We start from the raw sequence: 18,595 nt of genomic DNA, 5'->3' as shown, positions 1-18,595 counted from the left end.
TTTTAAGATTTATTTATTTGTGCATTTTGTGAATATGGGTGCTTGGTATACACACCTATATACCAGAAGAGGGCATCAGATCCCATTATAGACATTTGTGAGCTCCCATGTGGATGCTGGGAATTGCACTCAGGATGTGAGCCATCTCTCCAGCCCCAGCAAATGATGTTTTCATAGTAGACTAAGAAGAGACCCATGTATTCTCGAAGTGTTGGCCTTGCACTGTTCAACAACTCATATCACCAACAGAGATATCCTCCACTGTGAAAATGTGACCCTAAGGAATAAAAGCAGTTCATATTTTCCTAATAATGTTCTGTGTGGGTAAAGCTTGGTTATATTTTACTATTAAACTATATTGATTTTTTTTCTTTGAAATCAAAAACTATCAAAGGTTTTTATTAAATAAAGGAGAATGTGGAATTAGAGAGATGGCCTAGTGGTTGGGAGCACTTGTTGCTCTTGCAGAGGACCAGGGTTCCACCTAGCACCCACATTGGCTCACAACAATCCTAACTACAGTTCTGGGGAATCAGACAACTTAATCTGACCTTTGTGGGCAGTGTCCACACATGTACATATACATACATGCAAGGAAAACATACACAAAAATAAAACATCTTTTTTTTTTTTAAGAGATTGAAATCTCACGTTGTTGTGGAGGGCTAGCGACACTTCCAATCTTGAATAGTTAATTCACAGCTCAGTTGAGTTCAGTAAAGAGTATCATTGGGATTTTGATGGGGATTATACTGAATCTGTAAATAATTTTCAGTAATATAGCCTTTTTCGCGATATTCTGCCAAACCATAAGCATGACAGTTGTTTTCATCTTGTTAATTCTTCAAAATCTTCACTCAGTGTCTTAGTTTTCATGTAGAGGTCTTTCATGTCCTTGGTTAGTTATTCCTAAGTACCCTGTTTAATATGGGATGGAGGTGGGGTGTTGAATTGTTGTGAATGGGGTATCTTTCCTAGTTTTTATTTAGCATGTTCATTGCCAGTATATAGAAAAGCAACTAATTTTATATGTTGGTTTTATATCCGAATACTTGGCAGAAAGTATCAGATTCAAGATTTTTTTCTGGCAGAATGGGTCTATATTTTAAATACAGAATCATGATATTTTCACATAGGGATAATTCTTTCCTATTTGTCTCCCGTTTGCTACTTGTCTTATTGGTCTAGCGGAGATGTTGTTTTGTAGGACCGTGAGTTTTCTGTTTGAGAATTTCATGCATTTTGTCTATCCAACCCTTTCTTCCCTGCCCTCCTACTCATGTTCTCTCCCATGTTTCCCTCTCAAATTCATGTCCTCTTCTGAATCCAGTTAGTGTTGCCCATTAGGTAGTGTTGCAAAGGGGTATAAAGTTGACCAGTGAGATGTGCACAACCAGCCAGGGGTCTCATTGAAGAGGGCTTACTCTTTCTCCCTCTGCAGCCATCTGCTACCTACTTGTAAACTCTGCTCCCATCTGTGCTGGAATGTTGGCTAGTGTAATCTTGCACAGACAGACATAGCCATAGGAAGTTCATCCCTGTCATGACTACAAGAGACTTTTAATGCAGTCTTCAGGCTCTTACAGTTCACCCCTTCTAAGATGATTTCTGCACTTTGGGTGTAAGATGGTAGTGTATATGTCCTATTTGTGAAAGGGTACTCTATAATCACTTTCTCTGTCCATTTTGACCAGTTATGATTCTCTGTAACAACCTCTGTCTGCTACAAAAGAAACTTCCTCGATGAGGGGTGAAAGGTGCACTAACCTGTGGGTATAAGTTTAGATGGCAGTTGGATACTATGTCAGTTTAGGATCTGTGACCTCCAGCCACAAGTTCTTGGCTAAGTTTACAATAGCAAGTATGAGTTTCTTCTTATTGTGCTGGCCGTAGTTTAATCAGACAACGTTGGTCACCCTCAAGATATTAGATCTCTAATGCTGGGCATGTCGTTATATGTAGGGTTTACAGACTGTTGTAGGATTTTCAGAACTTTGGAGAAATTTACTGCAACATCCTGCATAACACCTTTCAATATCATAAGAGCTAGCCATCAGGAAGGAGGCTTCCAGATCATTACCAGCTTGGTTTCCAAGTCCCATGACTGAAATGTATGGTATTTTCAGCTAGAGGATCTAACTTTCAATCAAGAATTGTTTTGAATAGAGTGGACAGAACTGACACTGTTGTCTTGTTCCTGATTACAGAAAGAAAATGTTTCGAGTTTTCACTCATATTGTAAAATATTTTCTCTTCGTTTGTTAGTGTTTATTATATTGAAGTGTTTTCCTTCTATTTCTATTTCTATATTCTGGAAGTCACAAGGAATGTTTAACTTGATCATAAGCCTTTTCTAGATCTATTGAACGCATGTCATTTCTGTTCTTATATTAATGTACACGCTGTATTACATTTATTAATTTATATATATTGAACCAAATTTGCATTTTTTTAATGAAACTGACTTGGTACAGTATCTGATCTTATGTGCGTTATTGAATTTGGTTTATCCTTGTTTCTTTGAGAATTTCTGCATCTGTATTGATTAGCTTATAGGTTTTTTGTTGCTGTTGTTTTTGTGTTCTTATCTCATTTTGGTATCAGGTGATGCTGGTTTCATACATTAGGTTTGGTAGTGTTCCTTCTCTTCCTGTTTTATAGAAAAGTTTAAGGAGCATTGGTGTTAGCTCTTCTTGAAGCATTTGGTAGAATTCAGCAGTGAATCTATCTGGAAATAAACACACTCAGAGAAGTACCTTACAAGTCTCTTAGGGGATTTTAATTTCTTGAGCTGATAATGAACATCAGCTGTCACAGAAGCATAATATAATTTTGTACTTTGCATTTCTTTAACCAGAAACAAAACCTGAGATCATTCTGTAACTGAACATAAATTATTATCTTTAATAGCTGTCATTAATAGACATTTATCACGTAAATTTTGTTTAGAGACCTTTTTTCATTCCTGTAGGTTATATTAACCTTCTAGTAGAACACACAGTGATGTGTGAACACTTAACACATCAGTATCTCAGAATAAATCCTAATACATAAAGCAGCTAGAGACTTGTGCATTTGTATTTTGGATAAATGTTGCCTAACTAAAAGAAATAGAATTTTTGTTTGTATTTTCACTTTCTGCATTATTTCTGCTTGTACTTTTATTGTTAATCACTTTTGTTTTCTTTGGTTTTTGTTATTTCATGTTGGAGATTTTCTTCTTATGTCTGATCTTTCTGTACCTTTACTTACTTTATTGAGAAAGTATCTCACATAGCCCAGGCTGACCTGAACGCACAGTGTAGCTGAGGCTGTTCATGAACTCTTGATCTTTCTGTCTCTGATTTTACCTTTTTCTGCCTTCATTTCTTGGATTACAGGCGTATAGACATGAATCACTACCATGTCCAACTTCTATTTAAATGTGGTGAACAAAAAATACAAACTTTGGATGTTCTGTGTATATCCATAACTTGTACTCCACTGGTCAAAGCACAGTTTGTTCTGGGATCAGACACATGAACTGTAAGAAGCAGTTTTGGATTATAGAAAAATTGGCTAGTCTATTAATCTTTGTTTTTTGTTATTTAAGTAAATAGTCCTTTTACTCTTTTTGTTTCACTTTTTATTAGTTTTTTAGGTTATACCAAGTATAATCTAAGATTCATCATGGAATATCCACATATATGTCATTCTACTGTATTTGCATTTGTTCCTCTCCTCCACCCCATGCCTCTCCTTTCTTCCACCAGTTAGTCCCCACCTTTTGTATTCTGTTAACTTTCTTACTTTTTACCTCCTATAAAATCACCTTTTCTGGTCTTGTGACCTACCAGCACACATGTATCATATATGATAATTTAGGTTTTGTGTATATGAGAAAACATGGTATCTATTTTTCTGAGGCTGGCTTATTCTGTGTAACATAATATCCTTTTTCCTGTAAATGTTTTATTTATCTATATAGTTGTATAAAATTTCATTGTGTAAATATACCATGTTTTCCTTATTCATTTATTGATAACTAGTTCTTTTTCTGTTACGAATATTGAAGCTATAAACAGAAATGCATAAGGATCTCTGCGAACTGTTAAATTAGAGTCCTTCGGGTCTAGACAGAAGAGTGCTAAGCTGGACCATATGGTGTTAATATTTTCATTTTTTAACTTTAAAAATGTATTATGACTTAGTGTTTGGTGGGATTTGGTACACATGTGGAGGGCAGCAGATAACTGTGAGTCTACTCGTTCCACCTTTTCAATGGGTGCTGAGGATAGAACTCAGGTTGGCAGGCTTGAGCAGTTTTCTGCGTGGTTCCTTCCTCTGCTCCTGTCTGAGTTCCAGTCCTGACTGCCCTCAGTGATGAACAGCGATCGAGTAAACCTTTCTCTCCACAAGCTGCATTGTCGGTGCTTTTATCACAGCAATAGAGGGCAAAACAGAAAAAGCAGCCGGTACTTCACCTGCCAAGCCATGTTGATGGCTCTGTTTTCAGTTTTTTGGAGGAGCCTCCATGCTAGTTTCCATAGTGGCTACGTAAGTTATATTCCCACCCAGAGCTGAATTTGCGTTCTTTCCCATACCCTCACCAGCATTAGTCACTTGTTTTCTGACTGGGTGAGATGGAATCACAAAGCGGTTTTAATTTTCATTTCCCTGATGGCTTACTATATATATCCCCACCTATATTTCTTTTAAAAACAACCCATTTATTATTTGAACCCATTTATTATTAAGAACAAGCCATTTATTGGATGGTTTGGGGTTTTTATGTGGATGTTTAATTTTTACATTTCTTTATTCTGGATATTAGTCACTTATCTAATACATAATTGCCAAAGATTTTCTACCATTTTATAAATTGTTTTTTCATTCTAGTGATTGTTTCCTTTGCTGTGCAGGAGCTTCCTAATTTCATGTCATCCCATTTGTTATGTCTTGGAATTATTTCCTGTGCTTTTAGAGCCTTCTTCAGAAAATCCTTCCCTGGGCCTACATCTTGAAGTGCCTTATTATGTTTTCCTTTAGCATTATCAAAGTTTCAGGCCTTACATGATATCTTTAATTCATTTTGAACTCATTTTTTTATGGATGAAATATAAGGATCATTTGATTCTTCTACATGTGGAAATTCAATTGTTGTCTTTTTCCTAATGTATCTTGACTGTAAGTGTTGATTTATTTCTCTAGCCTCTGTTCTGTTGATCTGTGTGTCTTGTTTTTGTGCTGGTATCATGTTAGTATTGTTTCTGTAGTATATCCAACATTGTTCTTTGTGCTAAGGATTGCCTTAGCTATTTGTGCTTTTGTGCTTCCATATGAATTTGGGGATTTTATATCTTCTAGATCTATGAAGAATGTCATTGCATGTTGATAGGGAATTTTAATTGGCATTACAAGTAAACCCTGTAGATTGCTTTCAATAATACAATATAATTGCTTTCATTATCACAATATCAATTTTTCTACTTCATGAACATGGAAAGTTTTTCCATCGTCTAGTAACTTCTTTAGTTTCTTTCTTCAATCTCTTAAAACTATTCATTGTAAGCGGGTCGTGGTGGCGCACACCTTTAGTCCCAGTACTCAAGGAAGCAGAGGCAGGCAGATCTGGTCTACAAAGTGAGTCCAGGACAGGTACGGCTACACAGAAAAATCCAGTCTCAAAACCTCCCCACCCTGACCCCCAAATTTCACTGTAGAGATCTTCCACCTTTTTGTTTAGGTTTTCCTAGGCACACACGCGTCTGTGCGTGCTTGCGTGTGCGTGTGTGTGTGCGTGTGCGTGTGTGTGTGTGTGTGTACGTGTGTACAAATAACCATAACCATTATGGATGAGATTCTTTTTGTCTGATGCTGTCCTGGCAAGTTTATTACTGGTGTATAGAAAACCTGTATATTGGTTTTTTTATGTCTGCTGCTCTGCTAAAGGTGTTCTGATAGTTTTCTAGTAGAATACTTCTTTAGGGTCCCTTAGTGTAGAATCATGCAACCTGCAAATAGAGACAATTTGACATCTTCCTTTGCTGTTTGTATTCCTTTTTTATTTTTTAATATAATTTTTTATTTATTACAATTTATTCACTTTGTATCCCAGCTGTAGCACCCACCTTTGTCCCCTCCGAATCCTACCCTCCCTCATCTCCCATTCCTCTTCCCCAGTCCACTGATAGGGGAGGATTTCCTCCCCTTCCATCTTACTCTAGCATATCAGATCTCATCAAGACTGTCTTTCATAGTCTTCCTCTGTGGCCTGGTAAGGCTCCCCGCCCCCCCCCCCGGGGAGATGAGAGCCAGCCACTGAGTTCATGTCAGAGACAGCCCTTGTTCCCCTTACTAGGGAGCCCATTTGGAGACTGAGATGCCATGGGCTACATTTGTGCAGGGGTTCTAGGTTATCTCCATCATGGTCCTTGGTTGGAGTATCAGTCTCAGAAAAGACCCGTGGGACCAGATTTTTTGGTTTTGTTGCTTTCCTTGTGGTGCTCCTGTCCCCTCCAGGTCTTTCTATTGCCCCCTTCTTTCATAAGATTCCCTGCACTCTGCCCAAAGTTTGGCTCTGAGTCTTAACATCTGCTTTAATACCCTGCTGGGTAGGGTCTTTCAGAGGCCTTCTGTGACAGGCTCCTGTCTTGTTCCTTGTTTTCACCTTCTTCCAATGCCCATCCCATTTGCCTTTCTGAATGAGAATTGATCATCTTACCTAGGGTCCTCCTTCTTGCTGAGCTTTAGGTGTACAGATTTTAGTATGATTTTCCTATATTATATGTCTGATATCCACTTATAAGTGAGCACATACCATGTGTGTCTTTCTGCTTCTGGGATACCTCACTCAGGTTGATCTTTTCTAGTTCCCACCATTTGCCTGCAAATTTCATGATTTCCTTTTATTTCTTGTCTTTATTGCTTTAGATAAGACTTAAAGCAGTATAATAATCCCGGAGTAAGGGTCATCAGTGTCTTATTCCAGATTTTAGGGGAAACACTCTTCGCTTTCCTCACTTAGTATTTTTGTTCTAGGTTTGTCATAACAGCCTTTATTTTTGCTAAATATATTCTTTACAGACCTCATTTCTTTGCATTTTTATCATGAGCAGATGTTTAGCTTTGTCAAAGGCCTATTCTGAAGTAGAAAGCTTCCATTCTTTCACCATTAAATATTATTTGGTTATGGGTTTTCCTTAGATGAGCTTCATTGGGTTGAGGGATTTTCAGTCCTTTTATTACTTTGCTTGCTGTTTGTCAAATGTTTTTACTGGGATCTGAGGTAAGATAACTGTTTTAGATTTTTCATTATTATTATTATTTATGGTTTATTCACTTTGTATCCTGGTTGTAGTCCATTCCCTCATCTCTTCTGGTCCCACTCTCCCTCCCTTGTTTATGCAGTCAAAATGATATATTACATTATTTTTTATTTATCTTGCATTTCTGAGATGAATCACATTTGATTATTGTGTATATTCCATTATATAGGTAATTAAATGCCATTTATCAGTATTATTGTAAAGATTTTTGCCTCTTTATTTGTAAGAGAGACTAATTTGCAGTTTTCTTATCCTTTTGTCTGATTGATTATCTGCGCAATGATGGTAGTATGAGTTCAACCTGGGAGTTTGTCTGTATTATTATTATTATTATTATTATTATTATTATTATTTACTATTTTTTGTGGGGTTTTTGAGACAGGATTTCTCTGAATTATGCTGGCTGGCCTGGAACTCACCATGTAGACCAGGCTGGCATCAAACTCACAGAGATCCACCTGCCTCTGCCTCCTGAATGCTGGGATTAAAGGCGTGCACCACTACCCCCAGCCTTTACTTACTTCCTTATTTACTTACTTATTTTATATGCATGGATGTTTTCACTCCATGTATGTCTGTATGTCATATGGATGCCTGGTTCCCATGGAGTCCTGAAGAAGGTATTGTATCCCCTAGAACTAACATTACAAATGGTTGTTAGCCGCCATGTGGGTGCTGAGAATCAAGCCTGGGTTGTCTGGAAAAGCAACAAGACATCTTATTACTGAGCCATCTCTCAAGCCCCAATTTGAGAGTTTTTGAAGTAACATTGAAGCCATCTAAAACTGGGGTTTCCTTTGTAGGTGCTTTTAAATCACTAATTCAGATTGTGTTACAGATCTGATTCTTTTTCTTAGTTTATTTTGATAGTTGTGTGTTTCTAGAATTTTGATCATTTCACAATTTGTTGGCATTTAGTTTGTCATGGTTTTCTGACGTAATTTTTATTTCAGTAAGGTCAGTAGCAGTGTTCTTTCATTCCTTATTTTACATATTTAACTCTTCTTTTATTCCTTATTTTATGTATTTGAGTTCACTTTTTTTAGTTCCTCTCGCCCATGCCCTTGGTCAGTTTATCAGCTTTGTTGATCTTTTCAAAGAATCAACTTTTGGCTTCATTTTTTTCCCTAGTATTTTTCTGTTCCCTGTTTCTTTCCTTCCCACTCTGACCCTCCCTTTTTTTTTCACTATTTGCTGCTTGCTTTTAGTTCTCTCTTTCTCCCTCTCCCTCTCTCTCTTCCTCTCTCTCTTCTTTTTCCTCTGTCCTTCATGTAGAACATTGGGTGAATTTGGGCTTTTCATTTCTAATGTAGTCATGTATAGATACATATTCTGAGCACTACTTTAACTACATCACACGTTTCAGTACATTGTGATTTAATTTTTATTTGCCTATTAACTGTTTTATAATTTCTCTTGTTACCTCATCATTAGTCCACTGTTGTTTTAAATATTCTTGATTACTTTCCATATATTTATTAAGTTCTGTGTTTTGACGATTAGCTTAGATGTTCTCATTCTCTTTCAGATTATCAGCATACTATTGCTTTATTCTGCTAGTTTGGTTTTATTTTTACTTTTGAACTGCAACTTTGTGTATGTAGATAACCTGATTTGATTATGTTTTCTATTAAGTCTGTTGTACTAATACCTGTCTTAATTAGAATGCTGCAGTCTTTGGCATTTAGTGTAATTGCTGATAAGGTGTGAATTGCATTACCTGGTTTTTCTGGTCATTTTCTGTGTGCTATACCTCATTTTGTTCCTATGTTCTCCTATTGCTGTCTCTTCATTCAACAGTTACTCTCTAATAAATTATTTTCTCTTTTTTTTTTCACTTTCTAAATTTCAGGAGTTTTTTTCTAATAGTTGCCCCAGAATCTAGTTTGGATTGTACCAACCAAAAGTCAAAAGTACATAAACATGTTTGTATGCATATGTCTTTGTTCCCCTTACCCCATACATATTTTTCTGTAACATGTGCCCATCAACATAGATTTATAAATGATGTTTTATGAAATACCTTTCAGTTCTGATTGGAGAAAATCAAAATCACACATGGAAGATCTATTTACTTTGTACTTCATATTTAGCTGTCTTTTCTGGTATTCTTTATTTCTTCATGTGAAATTTTTTCAGAGCTGCTATCTAGTGCCCATTTAGGCCTTTAGCATTTTTCCTGTGACACATCTGTAGTGTTAAATATTTATTTTCATCATAGGAAAATTTCATTACATACTTTCTAGAGCAATAACTTTTACTAATGTATGTAGTTTCTGTCTTTCTATTGATATTTTTTGTTGTTGACATTCAGTTTCTCTTAACTCTGTATATATTTTGAGTAGCTGGTTTATAGAAAGTCCAACATGTATCTAGACTTCTCAGGCATAGTTTCTAATGATTACAGTTTGGGTAGGGGTTAAGATTTTTATTTTTTACATAGCTCATAATTCTTTGTTGCAAGTTAGACATATAATACACTTCTCTGGAAATTAGATTCATTCCTTGCCCAAAGTTAGTGGTTGTCACTTCTTATGGTTGTTAATATTTGTTGGCTGCTTGGGGGAATAATGATTTTTTTTAGATTTATTTATTTATCATTTATACAATATCCTGCCTGGCATGCCAGAAGAAGGCGCCAGACCTCATTATAGATGGTTGTGAGCCACCATGTGGTTGCTGGGAATTGAACTCAGGACCTTTGGACAAACAGCCAGTGCTCTGAACCTCTGAGCCATCTCTCCAGCCCAAACAATGATTTTTTTTTAAGTGAGTTTTTTGAACATACTTTGTGTGCCTTCTGAAGTCTGCCCAGCTTAATAGTCAGCTAAGAAGATAAAGGTTTCACTAAGGACCTGGAGACAAATCTCCCAGTCTTTTATTCACTAGTCTCCATGATCATGTGCTGGGATGTAACTGTCCTTAGCCTTCACTTTCCGCTTTGGGGAGACTTTCTCTGTAGCCTGAGGTGGGAAGTTTAGGCTTTCTCAAGTCTCTCTTGAGCATGCACACAGCCCTCCAAAAACAAGTGATCTTCTCCAGTCTCAGGATTGTTAAAATTTTCACAGCAACCCATCTTTTTTTAACCCTTTCTGGATAGTTTACAGTTTACTGTAGTTGTAGTTTACATGCAGTCTTAGGCAACCCACAAAACAAGAGCCTTGCATATACTTATTTTTGACCCATCCTATCTCCCTAAGGAGAAGTACCTTTACACTGGACAAGCTCTAGGTCAAGTAAGTTATATATAGACAGCCTTCTAGGTGGTCAAACATGGTAATTATTTATATGAACAATAATTTAACTCTGCTTTAAATGACTTTTGCTAACTTACAACAGAGCAGTCTTTCAGGCATAACTGATCGTTATATAGTTTCCCCAAATAAATCAAGTGAATTTAAAGAGTATTTGTTTGATCTTAATTTGAGCTCTGCTTAATAATACTTAGCAGCTCTCACCTCATTAAGACCTAACCTAAAACACGCTGTAACACAAGCCTGGGAACCAATTGACAGCTGCCATAACCTACACTATAGCATGCGCTCTGGCATTCTTGGGTGTCGGTGACAAACTCCAGAGCCAGTGTACATAGCCATGCCACAGCTCTGTGCCCTTGTTCTGCCCCAGATAGGGAATAATATGAAAGAGGCAAATTATTTATAGGTTAATATCAGACACTTTCAATGTGTTGTTTCTTTAAAATGTTAGAGGATTTTCACAATTTTTCTTTTACTAAATTTATTTTCCAAATTACCTTACAGATAGAACTGTTTGTTTGTACTTTAAAGAGCTATTATCCAACCATGTCTCTGGGGCTTCCCTCCTTTTTTTTTTTTTTTTTTTTTTTTTCCAGACAGGATCTAACATGGTACCTTAAAGTGGTACCTTAGTGGCCTGGAGTTCACTGTGCAGACCAGGTTGACATGGATCCACCTAAATGTTGAACTTAAAGGCATATGCCACTATGCTGAGTAACTACCCAATTTTTTAATTTGTTGTCATCCATAATGCATGAGTGCTAAGACCCATTAAAATAGCAGTGTGCACTAGATTAAAAAATTTCTAAAGACTTAGTTTTAAAAAATTATCATCTTAATTATTCCATATAAATGCTAGAAAAAAGTAGATAATATTTTGGTTACATCCCAAGTATACAATTATGCCTAAAGCTATTAATTAGCAGTTTAACTATCTAATCTATAAGATATATTAGACCAAACCTCTTTGTACAGATTTCTATCTATAAATTTTCTACTGAAAGCTTTTATCTCCAGGGGTTGAGAAAAAAAGTAATATTTTTTTATAAAGGACTCAGTGGTCTCAGGTCCAGTCAGTTATTCTCTGACTGCTTGCACCAATCTTCTCTACTGTGTTTTAGTTTATTTCTGTAGCATTAAGTATTACTTTTACATTATGTAATTGTAAATGACATGAAAAAGTACTAAAGACTGAATTATTTTGAGTGACATTTTCAGTTATATTAAACATTAATTGTACTTTCAGTCTTTAAAACATAGTTTTAAATAAAGAAAAAAGAAAAAGACCAAATGATCTCATTTAAAGAATGATGTTAGAATTAGTTATCCTATAAACATTCTTTGTTCTTTATTTTTTTTTTAGAAGCTGTATAAATATAACCTAACTCTGAGTTAACTGTTAATTGACACCAAATTTTGCTTGATGAATCCTGCCTGCAGTTAAAGCAGGAAAATGAGCTATAAGCTAATGGCATCTTCATTTGGCCTGGCATGACCTATGGCTTGTAATATAGTCCTCTTTCTAAATCATGACTGTGGTGTACCATATAAATGATCAGTAAATTAGACTTTAAACAGAATCATTGACTATTCGGAACTTCCCAATGGGTATAAATTTTTTTCTTTAAAAATTAAAAATACTGAAATCTAGATAAGCCATTTGACGGTAGAGATGTCCTTCTCAGGTAGACACTTGCAGGAGGTAACCCACTGTTTAACTCTGATCGTTTCTGTGCCTGAAAGGAAGTTGAGTTATCCCAACTGAATTTATTTCTAATTCTAAGCTCTTACAAAACTAAAGAAATACAAAAGGAAAGAGTGACCCTGGACTTTGAGACTTTTCATTGCTCTTGTTGTCAGCCTTCTCAGTGGAATAGAAATGTTGATACAGATGTTCTGAAGTCTCTTTTAGTTCACATGGCATGTTTGAAGTTTTAAACCATCTCGTGGCATTAACTGTGATGTCTAATGCTCATGATGTGAGGCTGAACATTATCTCTGTGTGTACCTGGTATGTATGTATAAATTGTAGCCTTGTTGACGAGCTTACATGTACCCATTTAGGACCCTGGGTTTGACGAGAGCTGGAAACTTTTTGCCAACATAGTGTCTCTGTACAAATTTCCCAGATGCTGTTGAAAACAAGGCTGTAGATTCTTAAGAGTGAGTCCAGCAAATTTAATCTGAATTTAACATTCAGCTCCCCAGAGTGAGGACTTATAAAGTTGCCCTGATTACTGGAAGATCCATTGCCCCACTTTAGCAGAAGTGTATTGATCTAACACCATGCTGTGTGATGTTGAATTCTGTCACTATTTGAATTGGTCTCTCCTTCTTTTGCAGGAGCTATTGTGACAATCTTGGCTACCATCCATTAAGTGCTGCTGACTTTGGAAAAATCATGAAGAATGTCTTTCCAAACATGAAGGCACGCCGTTTGGGCACTAGAGGCAAATCTAAATATCCTTTATCAGAGTGCTATCAGTAATCTCTTTTAGCTCATCTGCTGTTGCTGCTCACCTGGCAACTAATTCAGAAATTAGTGTAAATCAACAAATGAACAGCATCAAAGTCCTTAGTAGAATAACTACAAATGTTATTTCCCCAGCTGTTACAGAATTACATAAAAAATAGCAAATGATTGATAAATTTATTAAGAATCTGATAGATTGTTATCTTTTTATCATTTTAACTTTTATTTACTTTTTATTCATACTTATGTGTGTGCATGTGTCCTCAGGTATTGAACTCTTTGGAACCGGAGTTAAAGGTGGCTTTAGCCTCTAGGTATGAGTGTTGAGAACCAATTCCAGGTTCTCTGTAAGCGCAGCAAGTGCTTTTAAGCCCCTTTTATCACTTTGTTATTGTCCAATTACCTTTGCTTTAACAATAAAAATTAAGAAATGCTGTACCTAGTAACTGTAAATTATGTCAATAAAAGTGGAGAAAAAGTTAGCTTATCTTCTTTCGCTCCTCTAATTCAGAAACATGAGAATTTCCCTGATTAAAAATAATAATGTTAATAACACTCTAAAAATGTTCTTGAAATGAATGATTAATGTTAACTTTATTTTTTAGCAGCCATTAAAGTAGGACATAGAAAAGTCCCTTTTTGTGTCAGAGAAATATGTATAAGCAAACAGAAGTAAAATTAAGGTTAGCCCAAGTTTCCTGCCTGTGGCCAGAAGAAAGATACCCACGCACCTGCCCCAGCCACACCAGTCTCAGGAAGCTGGAAGAAAAACACCCGAGCACCCACCCTTGTCATTCAGGCCTAGAGAATCTGGAAGAAAGACACCCAGGTGCCTACCCCAATCCCGGGGGTTAGCTAGAAGAAAAACACCCAAGTGCCCGCCCTGGTCATGACACTACCAGAAGAAAGGACACTGTAGTGCCTGCCCTGGACACAATGACCTGGTACAGCTAAAACAAAGATATCAAGGGCCTGCCCCTGGCACCACTGCAGTGGAAGAATGTGTAACAGAGAGATAGGAAAGATGGAATACAGGGTAGGAAGATGGAGGGAAAAGTGAGCCCAAGGAGTTCGCACAATCTAGAGAAACTGGAAACTCAGTGAAGGTGAGAAACAGACAGATATGAAGAGGCCATGGTGAGGTCCTGGCCTGGGCTGCATCCAAGGGCTATGTCTAGGAGTGTAGTCCTGCTATAATTGGGGTCTGTGTTGATATCTGTGGCTCAAGTTACCACCAAAGGCCAAGCAGATAGCCATGGTCTAGGCTGCCACTTGAGACCATATGGATATCTGAGGGCCTTGCTGCCACAGGGGGACATGCTGATCTGAGTGGCCTGTGCTGCCACCTGAGGCCATGGGGATATTTAATTCCGTGTTGTTTCTGGGGAACTATGTCCTATGGCAGCCAGGATCTGTGTTAATGTTTAAGCTCATGCAGATGGCTCTGATCTGGACGGCTGCCTGAGGTACTGTGTTGAGCTAGCCCTGGCCCTTGCCAGCCACTGTACTTAGGAGAGCTGGCCCCACCCTCAGTGAGCAGCACAGTAGAGCTGACCCTGATTCGGGTGGGGGGGGAGTGGGTGAAGGTGAGAGCGAGGGCATGAGAGCTGACCCTGCCCCTTGTAGGCTGTGGCATTGGGTGATCTACCTGGGTCAGCGCTGGAGAGCTTGCCCTGGTGGCACAGACCAACTCAGCTACCTCCCAGGCCCTGGGCCAGGGCTTTGAATTGGCCCATCCCAACATCTCCCCCATCTGATCTGCTGGAGTCTCTGGAAGAGTAGGCCCTGTGGATCCAAAGCTTCAGGACCTCCGTGATCTAGGGAACAACAAGATATCCAAGAAGAGTAACTGTAAGGATCCAGTATTGATAGTATCGCAGAAACCAGAGTCCTTGAACCAGACCGGTGACTGATTGCAATGAACATTTTCAAGTAAAGATGTGTAGACAGAAGAGTAGACTGTGGGAGACACTGTGACACACTACTGTTTCTGCAATAAGATGGGGTTTTTTCCTTCAAAGTTTTTTGGGGGGTGAAGATTGCAAGAGCAGAGGATGGATATGAAAGGACAGAGAGGTAAGTAGGATTGGGTACATGATATAAAATTCACAAAGTTATTAAATTCACAAATTCACATAAAAGTTTTTAAAATATTTTATTAAAGGTTTTTCTGCTCCTAGAAGATTATAAATAGACTATCTTTTATTAGAATTTCATTCATTTCTTCCTTGCTTAGCTCTTGCCCTTTATAAGGCCTTAAATTAGCTACTGTGGCCATGAGAAAAAGGGTTAAGGAGGAAAATTGCTTTTCTAAAAGCGTCACAGGTACATTCGAACCACTCTATTCTTGTTTCCTAAATACAGACAAAAAAGGTCTTGATGTGTCTTTGGCATATTTTCAGGTGATAATCCTGAATGTTTCAGTGGAAAAAGAAATGTAAAGGTTACAGCCCTTGTGATACTCTTAAGAGTTGTTTTTGTCCCTGTGCCCTCAACTCAAATTTCCCATCCCTTTGCCAGGTTTCCATCTGGTGATTCCCTCCCTTTGACCTGCTTGTTACTGGTGGCTGGCACTGCATAGTGGGAACATTTATTCATAATTATAACAGATGAGAATCCTTTCATTTAAGACAGTAATACTAAACATTCTACAAGAAATGTTTAGTTTTGAAAACATTGAAATATTCTGAGTTCCTACTAGTAAATTGTGTTTTTACTGGCAAATTCAAAAAGTAGATGTTATCTCCTGGTGATTTTATTCTCATTTCATGTACAATTTCTTCTCAAGTACTGCCTATATAGGCAGCCCATTTAAAGTGGTTTCAACCTTAACTGTTTATCACGTATTGCTACAGTGGACTAAGGAAAAAAGCTTTTGTTCATATGCCAACACTGCCCAACCTTGACTTTCATAAAACTGGAGATGGGGTAAGAATTCTACCATTTCTTTTCAATAGAGAAAAATGTGCCTTTGTTTGAATGCATTCTGTACAGTATATTGCTTAATATCAGGAACGGAGAACAGTTCCTTCAACAGATAAGAAGAGGGAGGGAAAAAATCCATCCACAGTGGCCAAAAGACATTAGCAAAAATTACCTATGCCACCATGAAATTCAGGAGAATAAAGACCTATGATTACTAATTTTAGATATGTCCATAATGTATAATGTAAGGAAGGGAACTCTGTAGGATAGTTATGTATGACCTCTCTAGAAAAGAAAACAGGGCTACTAAGCAGTGTAGTTTTCAGTGATACTTTATTATAGAGAAAGCTTTAGAAATACCAAAAACATTTGTTTGTGTCTAGCTGCCATTTTTATTGTTTGTTTTTATTTTTTTGAGACAGAGGTTCTCTATATAAGCCTGTCTGTCCTTGAACTCACTATGTGGACCACAATAGCCTTGAACTTGACAGAAATCCACCTGCCTCTGCCTCCCAACTGGTAAGAGTAAAGGCGTCCCACCACGCCTAACTCTGGTTGCCATTTAAAGTGCTGTATTCCCCCCTGCCCTTGACTGACTGTTCTTTACAGAGTCACTCTCATGTGCAAAGCTGTTACAAGTCTACCAGTAGCTCCTTCATGCTGTTTTGACCAAGAGATATAAGTTGCATCTGCCAATTAAGAATACAAATCTTCGGACTGGAGAGATGGCTCAGAAGTTAAGAGCACTGTCTACACTTCCAGAGGTCCTGAGTTCAATTCACAGCAACCACGTGGTGGCTCACAACCATCTGTAATGAGAAATGGTTCCCTCTTATGGAGTGCAGGGGTACATGCAGGCAACACTGTATACATAATAAATTAATTAATTAAAAAAAATACAAATCTTCAGCTGGGCGCAGTGCGGCACACCTGTAATCCCAGCAGTTGGGGAGGCAGAGGCAGGGAGATCTCTGTAAATTCAAGGCCAGCCTGTCCTACAAAGCGAGTCCAGTACAGCTAGGGCTACACAGAGAAACCCTGTCTTGAAAAACAAATAAACAAGTAAATAAATAAATTATTAAATGAATTAATATCTTCAGTGTACTTCATCTTAATCTCTCTGAACATCATTGTTATCATCATCATCACAATTATTTAAAGTTAACTCTTCCTCTTTCCTTTGTATAGTTGGAAGGAGTTGAACCATCTGGGCAGCTTCAAAATATTGATGAGGAAGTTATCTCTTCTGCTTGCCGTCTTGTGTGTGAGTGGGCCCAGAAAGTGTTAAGCCAGCCATTTGACACAGTCTTGGAATTAGCCCACTTCCTTGTAAAGAGTCATTATATAGGCACCAAGTCTATGGCAGCTCTAACTGTGATGGCAGCAGCACCAGCAGGTACGGAAACTCACCACATTGCTGTATTTATAGCTGGTAGCGAAAGGGGAGCAAAAGCTCCAGGAAGATGGCACAGTAGGTAAGGGCACTTGCTGTCAAGCCTTACGACCTGAGTGCCAGCCTCAGAACCCGAGTGAGAGGGAGAGAACTGGCTCACCTGCCGGTTGTCCTGTGATCTCTGTATGCACTCTGTGGCACCTGTGCACCCGTACCTACATGAAAAAGTGTAACGAGCTCAACACCGAAGAGTTTAACCAGAGTTTCATCGTTTTCTTATCTCACTCCAGTTCACACTAAATGTTAATGTTTTATTAAGCCAACAAAAAAATTGCTAAATTGTAGAGCTATACTTTAGTATATTGCTCTGCTAGAATAAACTATTTGAGTCCCTCTATCATACTTCCTATCCTTGTTTGAAATGTACAGAATATATTGTATTTTTAAGTCTGTGTGCCTAAGTTAGTTATATGTTAAAAGTAAAATAAAGATTAAATTTTAAAATATGTGCTAGCCTCCTGTCCCAGAAGTTAAGCTTGTAAATAAAATGATCTTTGAGTGCCGTTGACTAGTTACCTGGTTTCATAAGAAATAAACCTTGTAAAGTGGTGCTATAAAATAACAAGAGTTTTTGTTTGGGTTTGTTTTCTATTACTAGAGCCCAGTCTGTCTTGAGACTTGCAATGTAGACCAGGCTGACCTTGAACTCATAGAAATCCTCATTACTCTGTTCAGTACCACACCTGGCTGCAAAAAACAAAAAAAAAAAAATTAATAGCAGTTTAAGTGAGAATTTTAATTCAAAGAGAAATTTTTGGTATTGACAATTTTAGCAATTAACATTATTGGAATATCTTATGTATTCCTAAAATAATAGCTATGTGTAAGGTATCCATGCTAATGGAAAATTTTAAATGCCTTATTTTATTTATATCTAACATTGTAGAGTGAACAAATTACATTACTTTATAAAATTATTTCTGTGAAAAGTATTAACATGAAACTTGTTTTTCAAGATAATGCTTCTAAGTTAAATCTAAATATTTTTAAAATCTGCAGTCGATTTATCCTGAAGAGAGTTGCTGTCAGTAGCATGTATATAATCCCTCCTCTTCACTTACTGGCAAGTTGACAGCTAGTATCAGCAAAACAGCCTGTCACGGTAGCTGATCATAACTTTTCCTTCCTATATATAAACTGTGTATGACCAAACCCGACTTTTCACTTAATTAGGCACAAG

The 18,595-nt window shown here is 37.4% G+C and overlaps 1 protein-coding gene across 3 annotated transcripts in view; it reads left to right on the top strand.

Annotated features, from left to right (window-relative positions):
• The window catches only part of Rfx7 (regulatory factor X7), a 92,332-nt gene that overhangs the window by 64,145 nt on the left and 9,592 nt on the right, over positions 1–18,595 (top strand). For all 3 annotated transcript variants that reach the window (XM_060384779.1, XM_021637977.2, XM_021637980.2), the window contains exons 6-8: positions 12,908–13,024; positions 15,881–15,965; positions 17,151–17,358. In XM_060384779.1, the coding sequence (XP_060240762.1) occupies positions 12,908–13,024; positions 15,881–15,965; positions 17,151–17,358 (410 nt within the window). The remainder of the gene's footprint in view (positions 1–12,907; positions 13,025–15,880; positions 15,966–17,150; positions 17,359–18,595) is intronic.

The sequence above is a fragment of the Meriones unguiculatus genome, chromosome 6 (genome assembly GCF_030254825.1).
Source record: "Meriones unguiculatus strain TT.TT164.6M chromosome 6, Bangor_MerUng_6.1, whole genome shotgun sequence".
Classification (NCBI taxonomy): domain Eukaryota; kingdom Metazoa; phylum Chordata; class Mammalia; order Rodentia; family Muridae; genus Meriones; species Meriones unguiculatus.
The sequence above is the reverse complement of the archived record's forward strand: the minus strand, read 5'-3'. Positions and strand labels throughout refer to the sequence as shown.